Genomic DNA, 19,836 nt, shown 5'->3' with positions numbered 1-19,836 from the left:
AACAGCACTTTTCAAATGCTGGTTCTGAAATATATTCAAAAAGTGGATTTCCAAAAATATTTTGAGCAATCGGAGCACTTTTGGAATAAGTGTATAGATTCTCATTATGACTACTTTGTAAGACAAACCAACTTGAATATGTCTTCAATATTATCAAAAAAGTCAGTCCTTATTTTAGGAACTACTTTAAGAGACAGAATAAGTGATGTGGGGGAAAAAGGAAAGGAAAAGAGGGAAAAGAGAAACTTAGTTGGGAAAATACTTAAGGTTTAATTCACGAAATTCCTTTTAAGGAAATAATATATAGGATGATTATTTATTTTACTGAATTAATTATTTTTGTACAGAATGAATGTTTACTTTTCTGTTTTCAGATCTTGCTACATAAATTAATATAATGGTTTTAGCTTTTTCAGACTAGTTCAGCAACATAATGACCATGATATATCTGTTGCCCAGAGACTATAGTTCTTTTTCATACAAGTCAAGTGGCTTTAAGTAAAAAGGATACAAATCAAATTACTTTTTATGGGCTTTTATACTTAATGATGGAATAAGTATGGGCACATAAAACACAGTGTCAACAACTTTGGATTTGAGTAAGTGGCAAATTAGATTCTAGCTCTTGCACTGGACAGCCATTAAGCTAAAAGCTAAACTTAATTTTTTAAAGTACTTAATAAATCTTGTCTTGGTAAGCAATTTAGACTGAAAACACATTTTGCCAATTATTGATCATGCAGACATTTTACCATATATCAACTTGCATCAAATAGCCTGTACTTCATATATTTATCTACTATTTAAAATCTCAGTTCCATTTTTATACCTTAATCTTTTCATTTATATATATACATATATGTATATATATACACTATGTGTGTGTGTAATTCATATATGTGTATGTATATACAGAGACAGACAGACAGACCAGTGGAAGATGGGAAATGTACTAGGAAAAGGGAGAATATTTTAGAAATCTGATTCAGTAGTAAAAATATGAATGCATGGACTCAGGTTATGATTACTAAACCTTCAGAAAGGGTAATGTCCAAGAAATATTTCAGAAGAAATTTGTAGGCATCACATATAACACCAGATATTCTATATACCACAGATTAGAATTTAATAAATGAGAGCTACTATCTTACTACATGTATTCAAGTCATTCTACAAGTTTTTAGTAGGAATACAAAGATGAAGGCAGTACAGTCCTCAAGGAGATTATGATATATAGGGAGAAATAAAATGTATACAAATAGCTGTAATAGAAAGTCAGTCTGTAATAAATGCTTTAAGAGAGGTACAAGGGGGCAGCTAGGTGGCTCAGTGGATAAAGCACCAGCCCTGGATTCAGGAGGACCTGAGTTCAAATCCAGCCTCAGACACTTGACACTTACTAGCTGTGTGACCCTGGGCAAGTCACTTAACCCTCATTGCCCCACAAAAAAAAAAAAAACAGCAACAAACAACAATGACACTTACTAGCTGTGTGACCCTGGGCAAGTCACTTAACCCCAATTGCCTCACAAAAAAAAAAAAAAAAAAAAGAGGTACTAGGAGAGACATGGAATTTCAAAGGAAGGAACAATCACATCTAATTAGAGGAATGACAACATTAGGGGTAAAACACTGAAATTGAAGTATGGAGATCTGGGTTCCAGTATTTGTTCTGCCAACATCTTGCTGTGTGACTTTGGCACACAGTTTTCTCATTTGCAAAATGAGGAAGTTGAATTAGATGATCTTTCATTTCCTACCAAGTGTTTGATGTAATTTACAGCTGCAGCCCAATGAGGTTGCACGTTCATTAAGGGCATGGTCCATGTTATATACTACTTTTGTATTCTCACAGGGTCTGGCATAATATTTCACACTAAGGTATTAATTGATACATATATTTATTGATATTAATAAATATTGACAAATCATTGAAGAAAGAGAATAAAGAACTGAGGGGAAATGAGATGATGCTAAGAAATATTCTCAAGGAGAAATTGATCTCATTCCTTCCTTCTTTTAGTAACTTTATCACTTTTTCTTTTAAAGCCCTTTCCTTCAGTACTGTGCCATAAAATGCTAAATGTTATGAGGGTCTAGAACTGCATGTATAAAATTGACACTTTTCAGACACTGGGATCTTTTTATTTTTTAATAAAACTAGCTCAAAATACTAGTAAGGAAGCCCATAAGAGTAGTCAATCTGCTTCATCTGAAATACCCTTTCTAAAACACAATAAATACAAAGATAAGTTCAAGAAGATATTTATTGCAGCCTGTTGTGTTCATGGAAGGAAAACAGCATTATATAATGGATAGAAAACTGACTTTGGAATTAGGGAAACCTAGATCCAACCCCTTCCCCTGATATATAATAGTTATCTAGCATTTATGTTGTGTTTTAATGCTTTCAAAGTGCTTTACAAATATTTTCCCATTGGATCCTCACAACAACCCTTTTTATCCCCATTTTACATATGAGGAAACTGAGGCAGACAGAGGTTAATTGTCTTAGCTCACTGTCTTTAAATCCAGATTTGAACTCAGGTCTTCCTGACTCCACTGTGCTACCTAGCTGCCAACTAATTGATGATACGATATGATGGATGATGTGTGATATAGGATACATACTTACTCTGGGCAAAGCACTCATTCTCCCAGTGCTCTAGGCAATTTTGATTCAAATCACAGAATAGTTCCTGATCTGCATTAGGAGAACAAGTTTCCATCCACCTGGATGCCCCTTTCACTGTTGAAATCACAGAAATGCAGCCCAAGAGTTCTCTTTCATCCCCCTGTTGATTATCTCCAATTTATCCTATATATATCTTACTTATACATAATTGTTTTCATGTTGTCTCCCCATTAGACCGTGAACTCCTTGAGAACAGGGACTATCTTTTGCCTTTTTTTTTTTGTATTCCTAGTACTTAGTGCAGTCTCTGGCACATAGTAGGAACTTAACAAATGCTTATCAACTGACTTACTGACAGTATGCTAGGCTTTAGGGATAGAAAGATCAAAAAATGATATACGCTCTACCCCCAAAGATCTTAAAATCTACTAGAGTGTAAGATGTATGCAACCATATTACAACTCGGGAGATGTAGCTGAGAATGGCCAGAGAGATTCAAGGAAGAAGAAACCCAGTACATTGACATCAAGAACCACAGAACAAGAAGAGATATGGCCAATGGATGGGCAGGAAATAAGCCCGATCACCAAGAAGAGATCTGTAAAATATTTGTTCCTTATTTCATTCCATGCCGTGTAGATAACCAGAGAGGAAAAATATTCCATCAGAGTGGTAAAATGGAATTGAAAAATTTACCTTATATAGGTAGTAAAGCAGTTATCAACCATCACATTCATAAAACTCTTGAGACATACTAATCCTCTCCAATTCTCTTTGAAGTAGGTAGATGGCAGGTCCCATTATCCTCATTTTACAAATGGAACTGATAATATGTACCTTTCATTGTTTTCCATTTGAAACATATATTGATGAAAGCTGAGCTGCTTACAGATGTAAGCGACGTGAGCAAATCATCCCAATGATAAAAAAAGCATGATGACTAATTTTTAGAAAAGAAAAGGTAGATATTTGAGTTCCTTTTATATCATGCCCCTAATTATGAAAATTCTACCTCTAAAGTTATACAATGACACTATACTTACTCACTTAATTGTTTTAAATGATGTGACAACCTTATTCTAGCTGCTTTCAAACATTTTCTGGAAAATCTTATTACCATTTTAAAATAATTAAAACTTGAGTTGTAAGTCCTCCTATATTTAACATTCGTTTTCCTTTTCCTCTGTGCCCGTTTCAACAATATAATCAAGAGCGAATGGACAAAAAATTACAGTGTTCACATCTGACTCTTCCTCACATAAAAATTCATATCTTAGATGAATCTTCAAAAATCATCTTATTTTCTTCCAAGGGCAGAACTAGAAGGAAAAAAACACATAAAAAGCTATTTTATTCTACCTGTTCTTGTAAGAAGAGAACAAAACCAAAGGATAAATTAACAGACTCTGATATATTTATTTTCAGGTCATAGATTTATACTGGGGCCTAGATGAAGATGAATGGGACAGTCCTGAACTCCAAAAGACTCGTATGAAGCTTTTAGAAGATTGCTTGAAAACATCTGCAGGTCCATGTTTTGTTGTGGGTATAAAAATAATGCTCTATATTTTTAAATGAATTTTACATGAATATGGTCATTTCTGATATTAGCAATACTTGGAGACATTTCTGGAGAGAAGCAACTGCTTTCATTTCTGAAATGTCTTATTTCGTTCAATGTGCAAAGTAGGAGATACCTTCAGGTTTCCATATGAAATGCTGTAAATTACACTTCATTGCCTCTGATCCTCATTAATATATGTATTCCCTCCATCAGTACAGATCACTATCCGTCCATAACTTCTCATTCTATACAACTCTTGTCTTCCCATTAATCCCCCATAGGTACCTATATAACACACTAGCATCCTTTCCTCCAGGTATTTTAACATTCAGCAATATCTGAACAGTGGTCCTTAACATTAAAATTTTTGAAAGATTACTAAATGGATAACTAATATTTGTTAGAAATTTCCACATGCCTTTTGATCAATAAGAATTTCAGCCTCAGATTCATACAGATTACTTGACAACTTTACCACCAGACAGAGCCATCCTTCCATCAGAATGGCTTCAAGTTGGGTGCAGTTAGGTGGCACAGTGGATAAAGCACCGGCCCTGGATTAAGAAGGACCTGAGTTCAATCTGGCCTCAGATACTTGACACTTACTAGCTGTGTGACCCTGTGCAAGTCAATTTAAAACCCTCATTTGCCCCACCAAAAAAGGTTAGATGCTACAGATGTCTTCAAGTATAAGCATCACAGTGTTTGCCACTGAGACATGTGTTTTCTTGTTCTCAGTAGCTGAAGCAACTCCAAAGTAAATTACTGAATTATTCTTTAGCCAATGGAGATCAAATCTCTAATAAAGAAAAGCCAAAAAAGTCACAATGGTCATTTTCCAGCCCAGGGCAACTAAGGAAGATAAAGAAATCTGTGGACACTGACAGGTACTGGACAGGAGTGACAGTAGCAGGGGTACTGGCAAGGGGAGCATTCTAACATCCAGGAGCAGTAAGGGAACTGAACACCAGAACACCTGGGCAGAAAGAAATTCCATGGGTCCCCTGTGATATCACTGGGAGCAGGAACAGGTACCATCTGGTGATTATCTGTTACCTATTTCCCAGTTCTGGATCTCACTTCCAGTGCAGAGAGGAGTGGTCATGAGAAAGCAGAAGCTCTACTTGTATAAGGAACAAAGAACAAAGTCCAGATATATATCTGTGTGGCTCTGAGCCCAAGAGCAGAGTAAGGATTCAGTTTTAACCTTTAGCTCTGCATATAAGTCTGCAATGAAATAACCAGGACAGGAGACCAAAACCAAAGGGAAGCTCTAAACCTAAAGAAACCTATCCAGTGGGCTAACAGTGACTATGCTCCAGCAGCAGTCTGTAAAACCCTCAACAACACAAAAGCCTTAAGAACTTAGAGAATGCAACAAAGACATCTCCCCAGTTGCACCCCTGTAAAAGCACCAAAAACTTCTAGACCCCAGATTAAGCTATAAAGACAACAGAAAGACAGAAAAAACAGAATCTCACGCAGACATCCACCACATAAAGTCTAAAAGTCAAGAAGTAGAGTGGAAAAATGAACACACACACAAAAAAAGAACCTGACCTTAAAAAAGTTACTATGGTAACAGAGAAGCTCAGGACACCAATACAGAAAAGACAATGCCTTGAAACATCTACAAGCAAAACCTCAAAGAAAAATATAGTAAAAAGCTAGTTTAAGTGTGTTTGATAATAAAGCAAATGTGAGAATCAACCACCTCTCTAGTTCAAATGCACAGTTGGTAGAGACAAAGGTCAAAGTAAACACCAAAGCAGCATAAAAAAATAAGAAGACATATGCCTCTTATATGAGCGCCAACCTAAACGTATCAACTGTTTCCCTAAAAATCATATGAAATGAACAAAAGGTAAAGACATAAATTCTATCTCCATTTCATGTAGTTAACTAGTGCAAAGCTTTTCATCAAAATGGGGATGTAATAAGTGCCAAGAAACTTGGCTCAGCTAATTCATCACTTATCTCTTGTCAACTTGAAGAAGAGGACAAACATAAAGGTACCACCTGTTAACATTACAAGAAACCAGGGGCAGCTAGGTGGCGCAGTGGATAAGCACCGGCCCTGGATTCAGGAGGACCTGAGTTCAAAATCCGGCCTCAGACACTTGACACTTAATAGCTTTGTGACCCTGGGCAAGTCACTTAACTCCCATTGCCCTGCAAAAAAAACAAAAAAAAAAAAAACATTACAAGAAACCCATTATGGAAAAATGAGAGATTAGGCATAGTATCCGTTTATAAAATAGTTTTAAAGGAAAATAAAATTTTTTATATCCTGCCAAGACATCTAGCTAAACTAGATCATCTCAATATCTTTTTTGGAAGGCAATTGGAAGGAAAACAAGGATATACAAAATGAAATATATTTGGCTTTTTATTGTTTAATAATATATTATAATATAACATATTGTCATATAATTTCAACAGTGATTGTTGATTCTAGAAACAATCATCTTCAGAAAAACCACCTGAAAAGATCACCAGATTTGGTGTCAGAAAACCAGTCATGATTCTGCCTACTCCTAGCTATGACAGCCCTTCAAATTCTTAGAAATAACTTATCACGTTCCCCTGAAACTCCTCTTCTCCCAGACTAAATATCAGAGATCATGTGAAGAATCACAAGGCCATCCTGGCTACCTGCCTCTGACACCATCCTATCCATGACCTTCCTAAAATGTGATGCCCAGAACTTAACATGATACTCTACATATAGTCAGATTAGGGCAGGGTATAATGGGTCTATCACCACCGTAGTCCTGAGTATTAGGGTTTTTCCAGTGTTACCTAAGATCATATTTAGGGGATTTTTCCTGCCTTATTAGGTTGACTCATATTAGTTTACTGACCATTAAAACCCCCCATATCTTTTTCAAATAAAAGAGGTCACTCCTATCTCCAATCTTGTGAAGTTTATTTTATATACTTTAAATGAAATTTTATTTTTGCTTCTACTAAATTTCGTCCTCATGGATTTAGCCTAACACCTAGCCTGTCAAGATCTGCTAAAGCAGTCATATATCATATACCTTGTAACGTTATAATATTTGCCAATTTCCTAAGTATAATGTCTTTGCTTTTAACCAAGACACTGATGAAAAAAGCTAAACTGCAGAAGACCAAACTTGAATCCCTAGTACTACATAGCTGAGGTATCCCTCAAAGTTAATATCAAAGCATTAATGTCTGATGTTTGGGTTTGGTCATTGAACTAGTTCCAAATAAAACTAACTGCATTTATTATCTACAACATATCGGTCCATCTTGTCTATAAGATAGATTATCCAAATTTTGTAAGAATTAGCATGAAAGACACTGCACAAAGCTGAAATCTAAGTCATCTATATCTACACTGTTCCATTGATCTAACAGCCTTCGCTCTAACAGATCTAGTTAGATCTAACAGATCTAGTTAGATCTAACAGATCTAGTTAGATCTAACAGATCTAACATGTCAAAAAAAAAAAGATATGCTCTTCTTGTTGAAATCGTGGTTTCTCTTAATGATCATTCTTCCTTACTCTAGATGTCCACTAACTATTCTTTTAATAACATATTCAAGAATGTTAATAGGAATCTAAGTCAAGCTCATTGGAATACATTTTACAATCTCTATTCCCTTCTTTGTTTTCGAAAACCAACAAATGTGTCCATTAGTCATAGAACAGCCATATTGGCCTGCATGCTGTTCCTCACGCATAGCATTCCATCTCACATCCCCGTGCCTTTATACTGACTGCCTCCCTTGGCTGAAATAATCTCTCTTCTGACTTCCACCTCTCATAATTCCTGCTTTCTTTCAAAACCCAGCTCAAGTACCGCCTTATATGTGACGCCTTTCCTCATCCCTCTAACTGCAAGTACCCTCCCTCCCAAAACTACCTTGTATTCATTGTACATATGTGGCAATACTTTGGGGATCTCTTTCCCAATCTACACTCAGACTAGTAAATCAGGTATTCAGAGTGAAAATAACTACTTTCCCTTTTAGGGTTCTAAAATTAACGCTGAGAGGCTGAAGGCTTCTTCTCTAATATGATAACTTATGAAATTCCATCTGGTGTGTTCCCCCCAATATCAGTCACCAGCTAACACCTCCCCAATATCAATTGACCAGTTGATCTTTTCTCAATCTCGGTTCATCAGTAAACATCAATTAGGATTTACAAAGGGATATTTACTGAGATGATATAGGAAGAACCAAAGTATTTTTTAAAAAGAGAGAGAGAGAGCAGGGGCAGCTAGGTGGCGCAGTGGATAAAGCACTGGCCTGGATTCAGGAGGACCTGAGTTCAAATCTGGCCTCAGACACTTGACACTTACTAGCTGTGTGACCTTGGGCAAGTCACTTAACCCCCCATTGCCACCGCAAAAAAAAAAGAGAGAGAGAGAGAGAGCACACTCTCTTCCACCACGTTAGTCTCTAGAGAATGGACTCACACTACAAAGTTTGTCTACCAACATTCTCTCCATCAAGTTCCCATTACATATGTTTTTCCCCATCCAAGGACATGAACCACCCTGTAATCTATATATAGGTCCCTTGAGAGTCTGCATATCCCAGGTTAAGAACTCCTGTTTCAAGACTACTAGAATACAATTTATCATGTATTATAGGACTCGCTTGTTATTTTGCCTCAAGCTTTGTATTCTAAATAAAGGGTGTCCCTGGTGCAAGCTAGCATATAATCTCAAAACTGAATCTTATCATCATGAGCCAACTCTGCCGTGCCTATTTTCATATATTAGCATATATTTTCATATTAGCAACAAATTCTTCCAATTACAGTGGCTTCTGAAATACTGTGAAGAACATTCGAGAAAATTTATACCACTTTACATCAGGATTTTCGGACCCAAAGGGATCTTAGATATCAGTATTCTAATCATATCTCTTTCTTGTCTTCCTGACAACTTTTTTTAGCAGATTAAAAAAACTAGGACCTCAGATCACTATTTCACGTGCCAAAGGTAATAGAGCTAATTAGAGATAGAGACCAGAACTAGTGTCCAGCTTTTGAGTCCTGTACTTTTTCCACTAACCAAAGAATGATTATTGTATGGTGCTGTCATTTTCTAGTTCCTTTTTGTTGCATGTTCAAATACACAGAATAAAGTTAAAGTTATTACTGGGGCAGCTAGGTGGCGCAGTGGATAGAGCACCGGCCCTGGAGTCAGCAGTACCTGAGTTCAAATGTGACCTCAGATACTTAACACTTACTAGCTGTGTGACCCTGGGCAAGTCACTAACTCCAATTGCCTCACTAAAAAAAAAAAAAAGTTAAAGTTATTACTTATCTATTTTATTTCATAATCGGAGGTAAATTGTTCAGGTCACCATCAATACTTTCATAACTGATCACACAATCCTGTAACATCAATGGAAAATAGCAAAATGTCTCAATATTTCTAGACATGGTGTGTTTTTTTACTTTCTTCTTTAAAATTAAGAGGACAAAAAAATGATGAGAACACTGTTGAAGATGTGGCATAGCTTCATACTCTGTGTGTTGAATAAAATCTGATACAAAGGTCTAAGAAGACTGTCCAACCTGCTTATAAATATCAGCAGGTGGGGCAACTGGGTGGCTCAGTGGATAAAGCACTGGCCCTGGATTCAAAAGGACCTGAGTTCAAATCCAACCTCAGACACTTGACACTTACTAGCTGTGTGACCCTGGGCAAGTCACTTAACCCTCATTGCCCCACAAAAAACATTTTAAAAGAATAAATATCAGTGGGTATGCCACAAGGCATTGGGGAAGGGAGTGGTTTCAACTATAGTGACTGAAAAATTGGAGCAAGGAAAGAAAACATTCATGGCTTCCCTGAGTCTCCCTAACCCACATCTGAGATATTGAAGACTATTCTAATCAGTTTCTCAAGGAATCATTTCTCCTCAAGATTTCCTCCTCTTTATTTTCATAATGAAGCTAGGACCATCTTCACACCTTAGCACCTGTGTAGATCTGACCTGATCGATTTGTATCAAGTGCCTTAATTTTTCCTAATTATGAAAGGATAATGCACCTTATATCTCTGTGGAAATGATATTGTTTTAAAACTGGTCTTTTGAAAGACAAAAAATCCCCTTTAGTTAATTAAATGTCAGAATTTACTTTAAAATATATTTGTATGTATTGTATATATGCCACCTTTCCTTCTCCATAGTTACTAATAATTTCTCCATATTTTCTAAGGCTTTTATTTATTATCAATTGTTTCTTCTCTAGAAACTAATATCAAATCCTAAACATGACATTTCAAATAACCTAAGTACTGTGTCATGTAAGGCAAATGTATCTGCATTTTCTCAAATTTACCAAATTATTCTCTTGTCTTTAAATTAAAATAAAAATTTTTACCCCACCTCTGAGAAAGCAGGCTGAGTAATATTAGGGAAAAACCTTTAAATTGCAATTACTAAGAAAAACGGCCATGAATTAACTAAAAAACTTCAAATCCAGTGTAAAACCAGGAGAGGACCTCATTAATAAACAGCAGGAAGAAATGTATCTTAATTGGCTTCAGAACATCACAATTAAAGTCTCAAGGCCTGAACATTTTGCTAAATGTAGCAAACGAGGTAAATTTTAATGAAGCTGAGTAGGAGCATGGGATCTAGTGCTAAAAGGTACTTATTGAGCTAGATGGCCTTTGAAGTCCTTTCTGAATGACTCCATGATTGTGTAGACCTTCATTTTAATAGATGAAGAAAACTGAAAGCTAGTGAGGTAAAATGACTTTTCTGCAATTCCCACAGCAGTAAATAGCAGAGCCAAGATTCATCCCCCAAGTCCTCAGACTTAGGATCACCACTTCTGCTTTGGAAGAAGCATGCAAGCTGAAACATAGATAACAATGATGCTGTTCGGGACCACTAGTAGCGCAGTTGAATAGAGCACCGGCCCTGGAGTCAGGAGGACCTGAGTTCAAATCCAGCCTCAGACACTTAACACCTTAACTAGCTGGTGTGACCCTGGGCAAGTCACTACCAACCCCAACTGCCTCACCAAAAAAAAAAAAAAAATGATGCTGTTCAAAACTGACTGAAATACTTTTTTTTCCACATTTTTTTTTTTTGGTGAGGCAGTTGGGGTTAAGTGACTTGCCCAGGGTCACACAGCTAGTTAAGTGTCAAGTGTCTGAGGCCGGATTTTAACTCAGGTACTCCTGACTCCAGGGCTGGTGCTCTATCCACTGCGCCACCTAGCTGCCCCCCAAATGAAGTTTTACAGCCTGCCAGACTTAACTTAGGGTCATGTTTAAAGCTTATAAAATAGAGGCATGATGAGTACCACCCCACTCCACCTCTCAACCCCTCCCCCCCAAAGAAGAAAGAAAGACAGATACAGAGACTATAGAGATACTTGGAACCCAACATTTACAAAATGGACTTTTTGTGCTCCAAAATAAATTCCACTGGGTAATGTTGCTTTGAAAATATTTGTAAAATTAAATAAAAGTTTATGTTGTTCATTTTTTAGAAACATTCTTATGTTTCTTTTTAGCTCTCTTAAGATATCAAACCAACCTATTTTCTAAAACTGTTTCTAAGAAAAAGCTTTAAATTTTTCTCAGGGACAGGATAATGATTTCTGACCTTTATTATAATTAAATTTGTCAAGGTGTCTCAGGAACCGTAAAGTGCTAAACCTTTTCCCTTTACTCGTTTTATTTGTGTATCATCAATAATCATAGCTGACATGAATTAGTTTAGGTTTGCTTGAGTGCAACAAGTATGTAATAATATTAGTCTCTGAAACCACAAACTGATCAACTAAATTTAGTAGCTTCTAAGAAGTTTCCCCGGAGAAAAGTTTATAACAGGTCCTCAGAAATATGTAACAATATTTATTCTTAGAGCCAACTCTGCATATTAGTGATCCTTCTCAAAAGTTTGTCTGGCAAACAAATGAAATCTTAGGAGAGTCAGTTCTTTTCATATAAAAATTTTACTTCCATACTGAACTATAGCTATAGACAGAGTAATCAAAACTCAGATTGAGTTGTTTTTTATATGAAGCCTTTCCCAATCCCCTCATAGCAACCAGATCCTCCCCCAAAAAAAAAAATTCTTTTTCATATATTTTTACATAATTTACAAGTTTATGTTATCTCCTTCAATAGAATGTAAGTTTCTTGAGGCCCAGTGACTTTCATTTTGTTTGTGCCCCCAGTACCAATCACATAGTGCCTTTTTTTGTGTGTAAAGCCAATCGGGGTTAAGTGACTTGCCCAGAGTGACATAGCTAGTAAGTGTCAAGTGCCTGACCTGATTTGAACTCAGGCACTACTGCACTCCAGAGCCAGTACTTTATCCACTGAGCCACCTAGCTGCCCCCACACATAGTACCTTTTAATGCCTACTTGCTTATTGATTGGTTGATTGAATCATGAAATGTGAGGGAGGAAAGAAAGGAAAATGTATAAAGGTTTCAAAAGCCATTAATGTTTCTATTCCTTGAAATACAATTTTAAATAGAGCAGCACTGTGTGTTAAAATATGCTAATGTGCAAACCTCTGCTAAGTCATACATTGATGAGATTAGAATAGGTATGTTTTCATACTTTGCTTTCTAATAGTTTTTAATTTACATTTTGTTTTAGTTACAACCTTTATTATCTCTAATGCATGTTTTATTAAAGTTAAAGATATTTAATTCTTGATGATAATGCTCTTCCCTAAACTGAATTTTTATCATGATTATTTTCTGTGTTTATGGATATTTCTCATCACCTGGTTTCTTTTCCTTTGAATTTGATTTTAATTTACATGGAACCTATTAAGACCATGAGGCATAAGTCTTAAATTAGAGCATAGGAGGCAGCTAACAAAACACTTTCCCAAGTATTGAGAAAAATAGATATCTTTTCTTTCTCTTGTATACTCTCTACAAAAATTAAATCAAATATTCCTCCCACACGCCCCCCCACCCCAACAACCACCATGCTACAAAAGAACCCAGTGTTGCCATCAAGCAGAAGAACCTACAGAGAGAGTAAATGGACCTCTAAGAATAAGGGTACCAGTTTTGCTCCACTTCTCCCCTTCTCTGGGCAAGTCTAGAATCTTAATTTGAGCTAAAACTAGATTTCAGAGCAGCATGTGGCAAACCATTGTCCATCTGTAGAAGAAAGTAACATTTTTTCCTTCTTCCTTGCCTACATAATGAACTCTATATTGCCTCTTTAAAAATGTGCATCCCCAAAATATGAAAGATATTAGTAAAATGTACTATAAAATTATTCTACCCCTCCCTAGGATTCCTGTGTGATGATGCGACCAGTAATTTGATAACCTAATCTACAGTCTTTCTCCCCAACATTTACCTCTGTCATTCACAGTAAAAGAAAAGTAACCACTAAGTGGAACTGTAGTAGTAGGCTGGGCTTGTAAGACATAGGTATTTGAATACTGCCTCAGACCTCGGCCCGGTGTCCCTAGCAAGGCACTTCACTTCCTCATCCGTAAAAAGAAGGGGGTGAGGGGCAGCTAGGTGGCGCAGTGGATAGAGCACCCGGCCCTGGAGTCAGAAGTACCTGAGTTCAAATCTGGCCTCAGACACTTAACACTTACTAGCTGTGTGACCCTGGGCAAGTCACTTACCCCCAATTGCCTCACTAAAAACGACAAAAACAAAACAAAAAAAGAAGGGGGTGGATTCAGTAGTCTCATGAGTTTCCTTTCAAGCCCTAAATCTAGATTCTATGAAACCACCCATATTTGACCTGACAAAGGATCTTACTGGTAAATTGTCAGGAACACCTGCTAGACTTGTTTAGGAGAGTGTAGGAAGCTACTATCCTAAAGATGGACTATATGACATTCTAAATTCATCATTTGGGAATAAAGGAGTTCTGAGAGCAAACAAACACCTTAAAGGCCACAAATAACTAAGTTAGACTATATGTGTTGTTAAAAATTGTTCTTCTTTCATTCTAACCTTTTGTGATAACTAATGAAAAATATGTATACTATACTGTAATTACCTTAGTTTGGGGAAATTTAAGCCATTCTAAGCATGATATCCTCCTTGCACTTTTGTCCCAAAGACAAGTAAAATCATTATCTACTTCTAATACTTCATGTAGGAACAAATAATACTTTCAGAAGGAACCTAGTAATAATCTCTAGGGACTTTGAAGATATAGACAGGAAATTGAAAGATTTTCAGGACAATCACCTCTCTTGTTTAATAGCTTCTCCAATATAAGAAAGAATATAAGTTATAAGTAGCAAAGAACTAGCTAAGAAGATGGGATCAAAGAATGAGATTTGAACTTCTGGACCATGGCATAAGATGGAAAAATAATGAGCTTTCCACCAGCATTGAAGTATTTCTAATGAAGGTTCTGGTGAATTGTATTTGATATTCTGGGCCTAAATTTGACTAATAAGGATGAAGTGATTGATAGAAGTGGCCATTGATAGATAATCAATATTTATTATTAAGAACCTGTGTGCCAAGTACTGTGCTATTACTAGGGATATGAAGACAAAAAAAAATGAAACAGCCACTTCCTGCAATTAACTTATATTCTTTTGGAGGGAGACATATAGATATACAGATATGCTGTTGTTCAATCATTTCAGTCATGTCTGACTCTCCATGATCCTATTTGGGGGTTTGGGGAGCAGAGATACTAGAGTAGTTTGTTATTTCCTTCTCCAGATCATTTTAGAGATGGGAAAACTGAAGTAAACCGAATTAAGTGACTTGTCCAAGATCACACAAGTGTCTGAGGCCAAATTTGAACTCAGGAAGATGAGTTTTCTATATTCAAAACATACAGAAAAGGCCTCCTGTAGAAGGTAGTGTTTGAGCTAAATATTAAACAAACTATATGTTTTAAGAGATGGAAGTGAAGAGGGGGGTACAAGACATAGTCTAACGTGTCTAACAGGCTTCAGAGGAGTAAATTTCAAAGAATTTAGGGGTTAGAATAACATGGCCTGAGACTCAAAAAGGAATTCAACTCAAGGGAGGTTCTCAAGGACACATTTCTGGCAATGTAATTTCAGTTGATTCCAATGAGGAAGGAAATTGTCAAAAGAGATGGTTTTGTCTACTCATCAACAAAGTTGGATTTTAGAAAGAGATGTAAGCAAATGAAAGTAACTAAGGATATGCAAAAAAAAAAATGGAAAGGTCCAATATAGAACTCAGGTTAAATACTATGCAAAGTATTGGAAAGAAATTATTGAAGCACACATCCTTCCTGTCTTTTAACAATTACTTAACTACAAAAATTGAAAGTGCTATAGATTCTCAATTGCAATCCTATAATATAGTCAATTTGGCTTAATTTATCAGAGAATATCTTCTATAGGAGTTTTGTTTAGATATATGGCAGGGGGAGGGGGAGGGAATATCAATTGGGTGAAAACAAAAGATAAATATTTTTAAAGTCAGAAAGATTAAAGCCCTGTATGAGCTGAAGTTTTTGATAATTGCTAAAAGGAATTTTTAGTCTTTTCAAAAGTTATTTTAGGGGCAAGAAGATCAAGAAAGGAATAAGGCTTATGATTGGAATAAATGGGAAGATGAGAGAGAGAGAGACAGAGAGAGAGAGAGAGAGAGAGAGAGAGAGAGAGAGAGAGAGAGAGAGAGAGAAAGTAAATAAAAACTTGCCCATTCCCATTTTACTTCAGCTTTCTCAATCAAAAAGAATGATCTTCTATAATGGAAAGAACCATTGTGATGGATAGAAAAAAATGGTTAGCAGGATATTTAAACCCAAGATATATAGACAGGTTAAAATAATGAACAAGATGAAACCTAATGGTAATAAATGTAATGTCCTCTACTTGGGCTAAAAAAAGAACTGTACAAGGAGAGGATTAGAAAGGTGTGATTTGCCAATAGTACATATGAAAAAATCTAAGGGTTACTGTAAGCAGCAAGTTTAATATGAGTCTGTAATATGATGTGATAACATTAATAGAAACACATCTGATCAGTAACATGGCAGCTAGTAGCCCCACTGTACCTGCTTAAATTACGTCTGGACTGATAAAATTTAGAATGGATGTTTAGAAGCCGGAGCATGTTTTGAAGAAAGAAAGCTTGATAGTGAAGAAACGATGCCATACCAGATTTGGTTGAAATAATTATGTATGTTTATCCTGAATAAGAGAACACTAAGTAGGAACGTGATGGCTGTCTTCAAAAGGAACAAAGAATTCTTTACAGTTATTCTGCTTGTCCCTACAAGGCAAAGTTAGGATCAATGGATGGGAATTACAAGGAAGATTTAAATTCAACATGGGGGAAAACTTCATAACTATTAGATCTGTCCAAAAATGGAACATGCTACCTGGGTAGACAGTCACTGGAGGTCTTATGGATGACAGCTCATTAGGGATATATTAGGTGGGATTTATACTTTGGGTAGGAGCTAGACTAGGGAAATCTGATGTCCTTTCCAAGTTTAAGTTTTCATTGTTTCTTATTTATCTCAAGACTTTTATTAAGATTCTGTAAAATGCTATATTTAGCAAACACTAGTTGACAGGTTTTAGTTCTTTTTCACACCCTAAAGTTTCTCAAATGGTTGTTTAAGGACTTGGATTTTTCTGTACGAAGGCTGGGTGGTGAAAGAGGATTTCACTCAAACCACTGAACCATCCTCTTCCAGTAAAAACCCCTTGACTTCGAGAAAGACAAGCTAGGTACTTATCTTCCTTGCAGCAATATCTAAGGCTAAACCAAATGCAAAGCCCATTGTGCCTTTCTGATGCTTTCTCCAGTCTGTTGTGCAATTAAGCTTCTGCAGGCTTCTGCACTTTCCTTTATTCTCTGAACATATTTTTCTTTGAGTGACCTTTGAATCTGAGCAACTTATAATTTAGGGCTTCCTGTCAAAATGCTTTTTTCAATATCCCCCATGAGGTCTCTCAAAATGTAATTTTTATAAACCCTTAAGAACTGTGTGTTTTTGCTGTAATCCTTGATTGGTCCTTATGCTCAGCAACTCAACTTCCTAGAAAATGAAGAGGATTGGGAAAAAAAAAAAAGAACATTTTGGTGAAACATTCATGAAGGTTTATTGCTTATTTAGAAGTTGTTTAGCGGGTAGAAAAATGATTTTATAACTCATTAAAATTAGAAACTATTATACTAATGACTGAATTTCACTGGTGTTGACAGCCTGAAATCCCCATGCTGTATAACGTTTGGCATATAGAAGGTACTTAATGAATTCTTGTTGAATAATGTTGAATGATTTTAAATCAGAGATTCTGCTAGTATACTTTTAGACCAGTTAAATGAAGTACAACAGAGGATTGTCAAAAATCCAATTCCAAATCTTCTTTAGTTCCAGTTAACTGGAGAATGCTGTCAAAAAATCAAAATAAGATGTTATTTGGGAATCAATAGGATATTTTTATTATGTTGAATGGACTTTGAGATTCCAGCAAGGGAAGCACTACATTCTAGTTTCTACCATCTGTTGTTGGAAGGGATCTGGGTAATTATCTTATCCTAACCCCTTCTTCTGTCAAAAAGGAAAATGAGGCTATGAGATGGTAAGCGATTTGCCTAGGATCATGCTGGTCTCAGAGTTAGGATTCAAACCCAAATCCCGACTCCAAATCCAGTATTGCTTTCACTATATCAGTTCAATTTACCTCTTTTCTTATGTTGTTGGCTGTTTTTATCCCTCTGCATGAGTGTTCATGCAGGAAAAAAATGGTGCACAAACCTAACTATATTCAGTCTGGTCCATTCGTTTAATTTTATACTTCATTCTGGGTTAAAAAAAAAAAAGAGAAGAGAGGATATCAAAGGTAGCACAGGTGAAGAGAGCAGGAAGATCATAAACTTAGAGGCAGTATGTATAGTTGAAAGTCAGAGGACCCGGGTTCAAATTATGACTCTGCTGACTACCGTATGAGCTTGGGCAAGTCTCTTCACCAAGATGAATTTCGGTTACATCTATAACGTGGAGAAGTGGCACTTTCTGATTCTAAATCCTATGATTTTTTTTTTTGGCCTAGTATGGTAAGATTAGCTCTGTAACTATGTGCCAGTCATCTTGTCTCTTTGAGGCTCAGTTTCAGCACCAAAAATATAAAGATATTGGACTAAATCGTCTTTAAGGTTCCTTTCAGGTCTAGAGCTTATAACCTTACAAATATTTGGAGAAAAGGAATCACAGGGGCGGCTAGGTGGCACAGTGGATAAAGCACCGCCCCTGGATTCAGGAGTACCTGAGTTCAAATCCGGCCTCAGACACTTGACACTAACTAGCTGTGTGACCCTGGGCAAGTCACTTAACCCCCATTGCCCTGGGGAAAAAAAAAAGGAATCGCAAATGTATACAAAATAGACTTCAGCCTTATGTGCATGCCTTTAATCTGTCTCTTGGTCTAATCAATAAAGAAAGATCTCAGATTTATAGGTAGCTTAAATACAGGTACTCAGCTGTTACACTTGCTTTGCTTGCTTGCTTATTTGTTTGTTTAAATCAAAGAGCCTTGGGAGCCATTATTTTAAAGAAAAGAAGTTTCTAATTTCCTGTGATAGGTTTACAAATGTAAAATATATATTCCTGGCATGGTGAAATTCCTGCTATTTATTGGTAGCTGATATCATTTAACTGTGCAAAACTGAGTTGCATAAACATTACTTCCATTGGGGATTAAAAGCGTTTTATTGAATCTTCCAAAAAGCATGATTATCTCAAAACACATTTTTATCACAAGAAATTGCCACAGACATATTTTCAATTGAGAACATATGTCATTTTATTTCATTACTTGATGTTAGACATTCAGGGATTGTGTGAGATTTATGTATCATACTTATTCACCACACAGAATTTTGTTATTTCAGTATAAAGAGAACTTTCCAAGGATTTCTATAGCTAAACTGTGCTAATGTTTTCTAGGGGTAATATAATCCTAAATGTGTATTGAAATAAACTGCAGTTCACAGAAAAAATGAATTCCAAATAAAAACATAGTGACACTAAGACCATATTGAATTTATAGGTGTTATCTCCGTTAGAAAATCAGGATATATAAATTCAATCATTTCTTATCTCTTATAATGTAATATTTGGTCTCTAGACTCTGAAGCATATCTCTCTTTTTTTGGCTTATCTATTTGGCATTGACAATGTTGATAATGAAAACACTGTTGGCCTTCTATTCTGTGTATAATTAAATGTGAATTTTAATATTTTAAATCTTGAAGTTTTTCCATTTTGCATTTCTAACTAGCAATCCTTTTATCTTGAAAAGAAAATGACTTGTTGTCTGGTTGTTGAATTAATATTAACACAGATGCGTGTTCATATTTATTTTGTTGGGTAAAGTTGGAAATGGTAAGGTTTCTAAATTCACTTTTTAAAATGTCAGAGTTCCATCTAGTGGTCAAATTGTATGGAATCCTATTTTATATCTGGGAAAGTTGGTAAAATTTGTACATGGGAATGGGCCTTAAGAGGTCATCAACATTTAACATCCTCAGTAGAGAGATTAGGAAAAATTGAGTGTAGAAGCAATTAGGTGATTGGCCCACGTGCACAAGTTAACATCAGAGCTAGTACTACCTTAGCCTCAATTACCATTTTGATCTTTCCTCCCACTACTTCAACCAAATTGTACTAT

General features: G+C 36.0%; 1 protein-coding gene across 1 annotated transcript in view; it reads left to right on the top strand.

Moving 5' to 3' along the window:
• Positions 1–19,836, top strand: part of NWD2 (NACHT and WD repeat domain containing 2) — a 167,129-nt gene that overhangs the window by 89,810 nt on the left and 57,483 nt on the right. Inside the window, exon 3 of the mRNA XM_043973192.1 lies at positions 4,061–4,177. Within this exon, the coding sequence (XP_043829127.1) occupies positions 4,061–4,177 (117 nt within the window). The remainder of the gene's footprint in view (positions 1–4,060; positions 4,178–19,836) is intronic.

Source organism: Dromiciops gliroides, chromosome 6 (assembly GCF_019393635.1).
Source record: "Dromiciops gliroides isolate mDroGli1 chromosome 6, mDroGli1.pri, whole genome shotgun sequence".
In the NCBI taxonomy this organism is placed as follows: domain Eukaryota; kingdom Metazoa; phylum Chordata; class Mammalia; order Microbiotheria; family Microbiotheriidae; genus Dromiciops; species Dromiciops gliroides.
The sequence above is the reverse complement of the archived record's forward strand: the minus strand, read 5'-3'. Positions and strand labels throughout refer to the sequence as shown.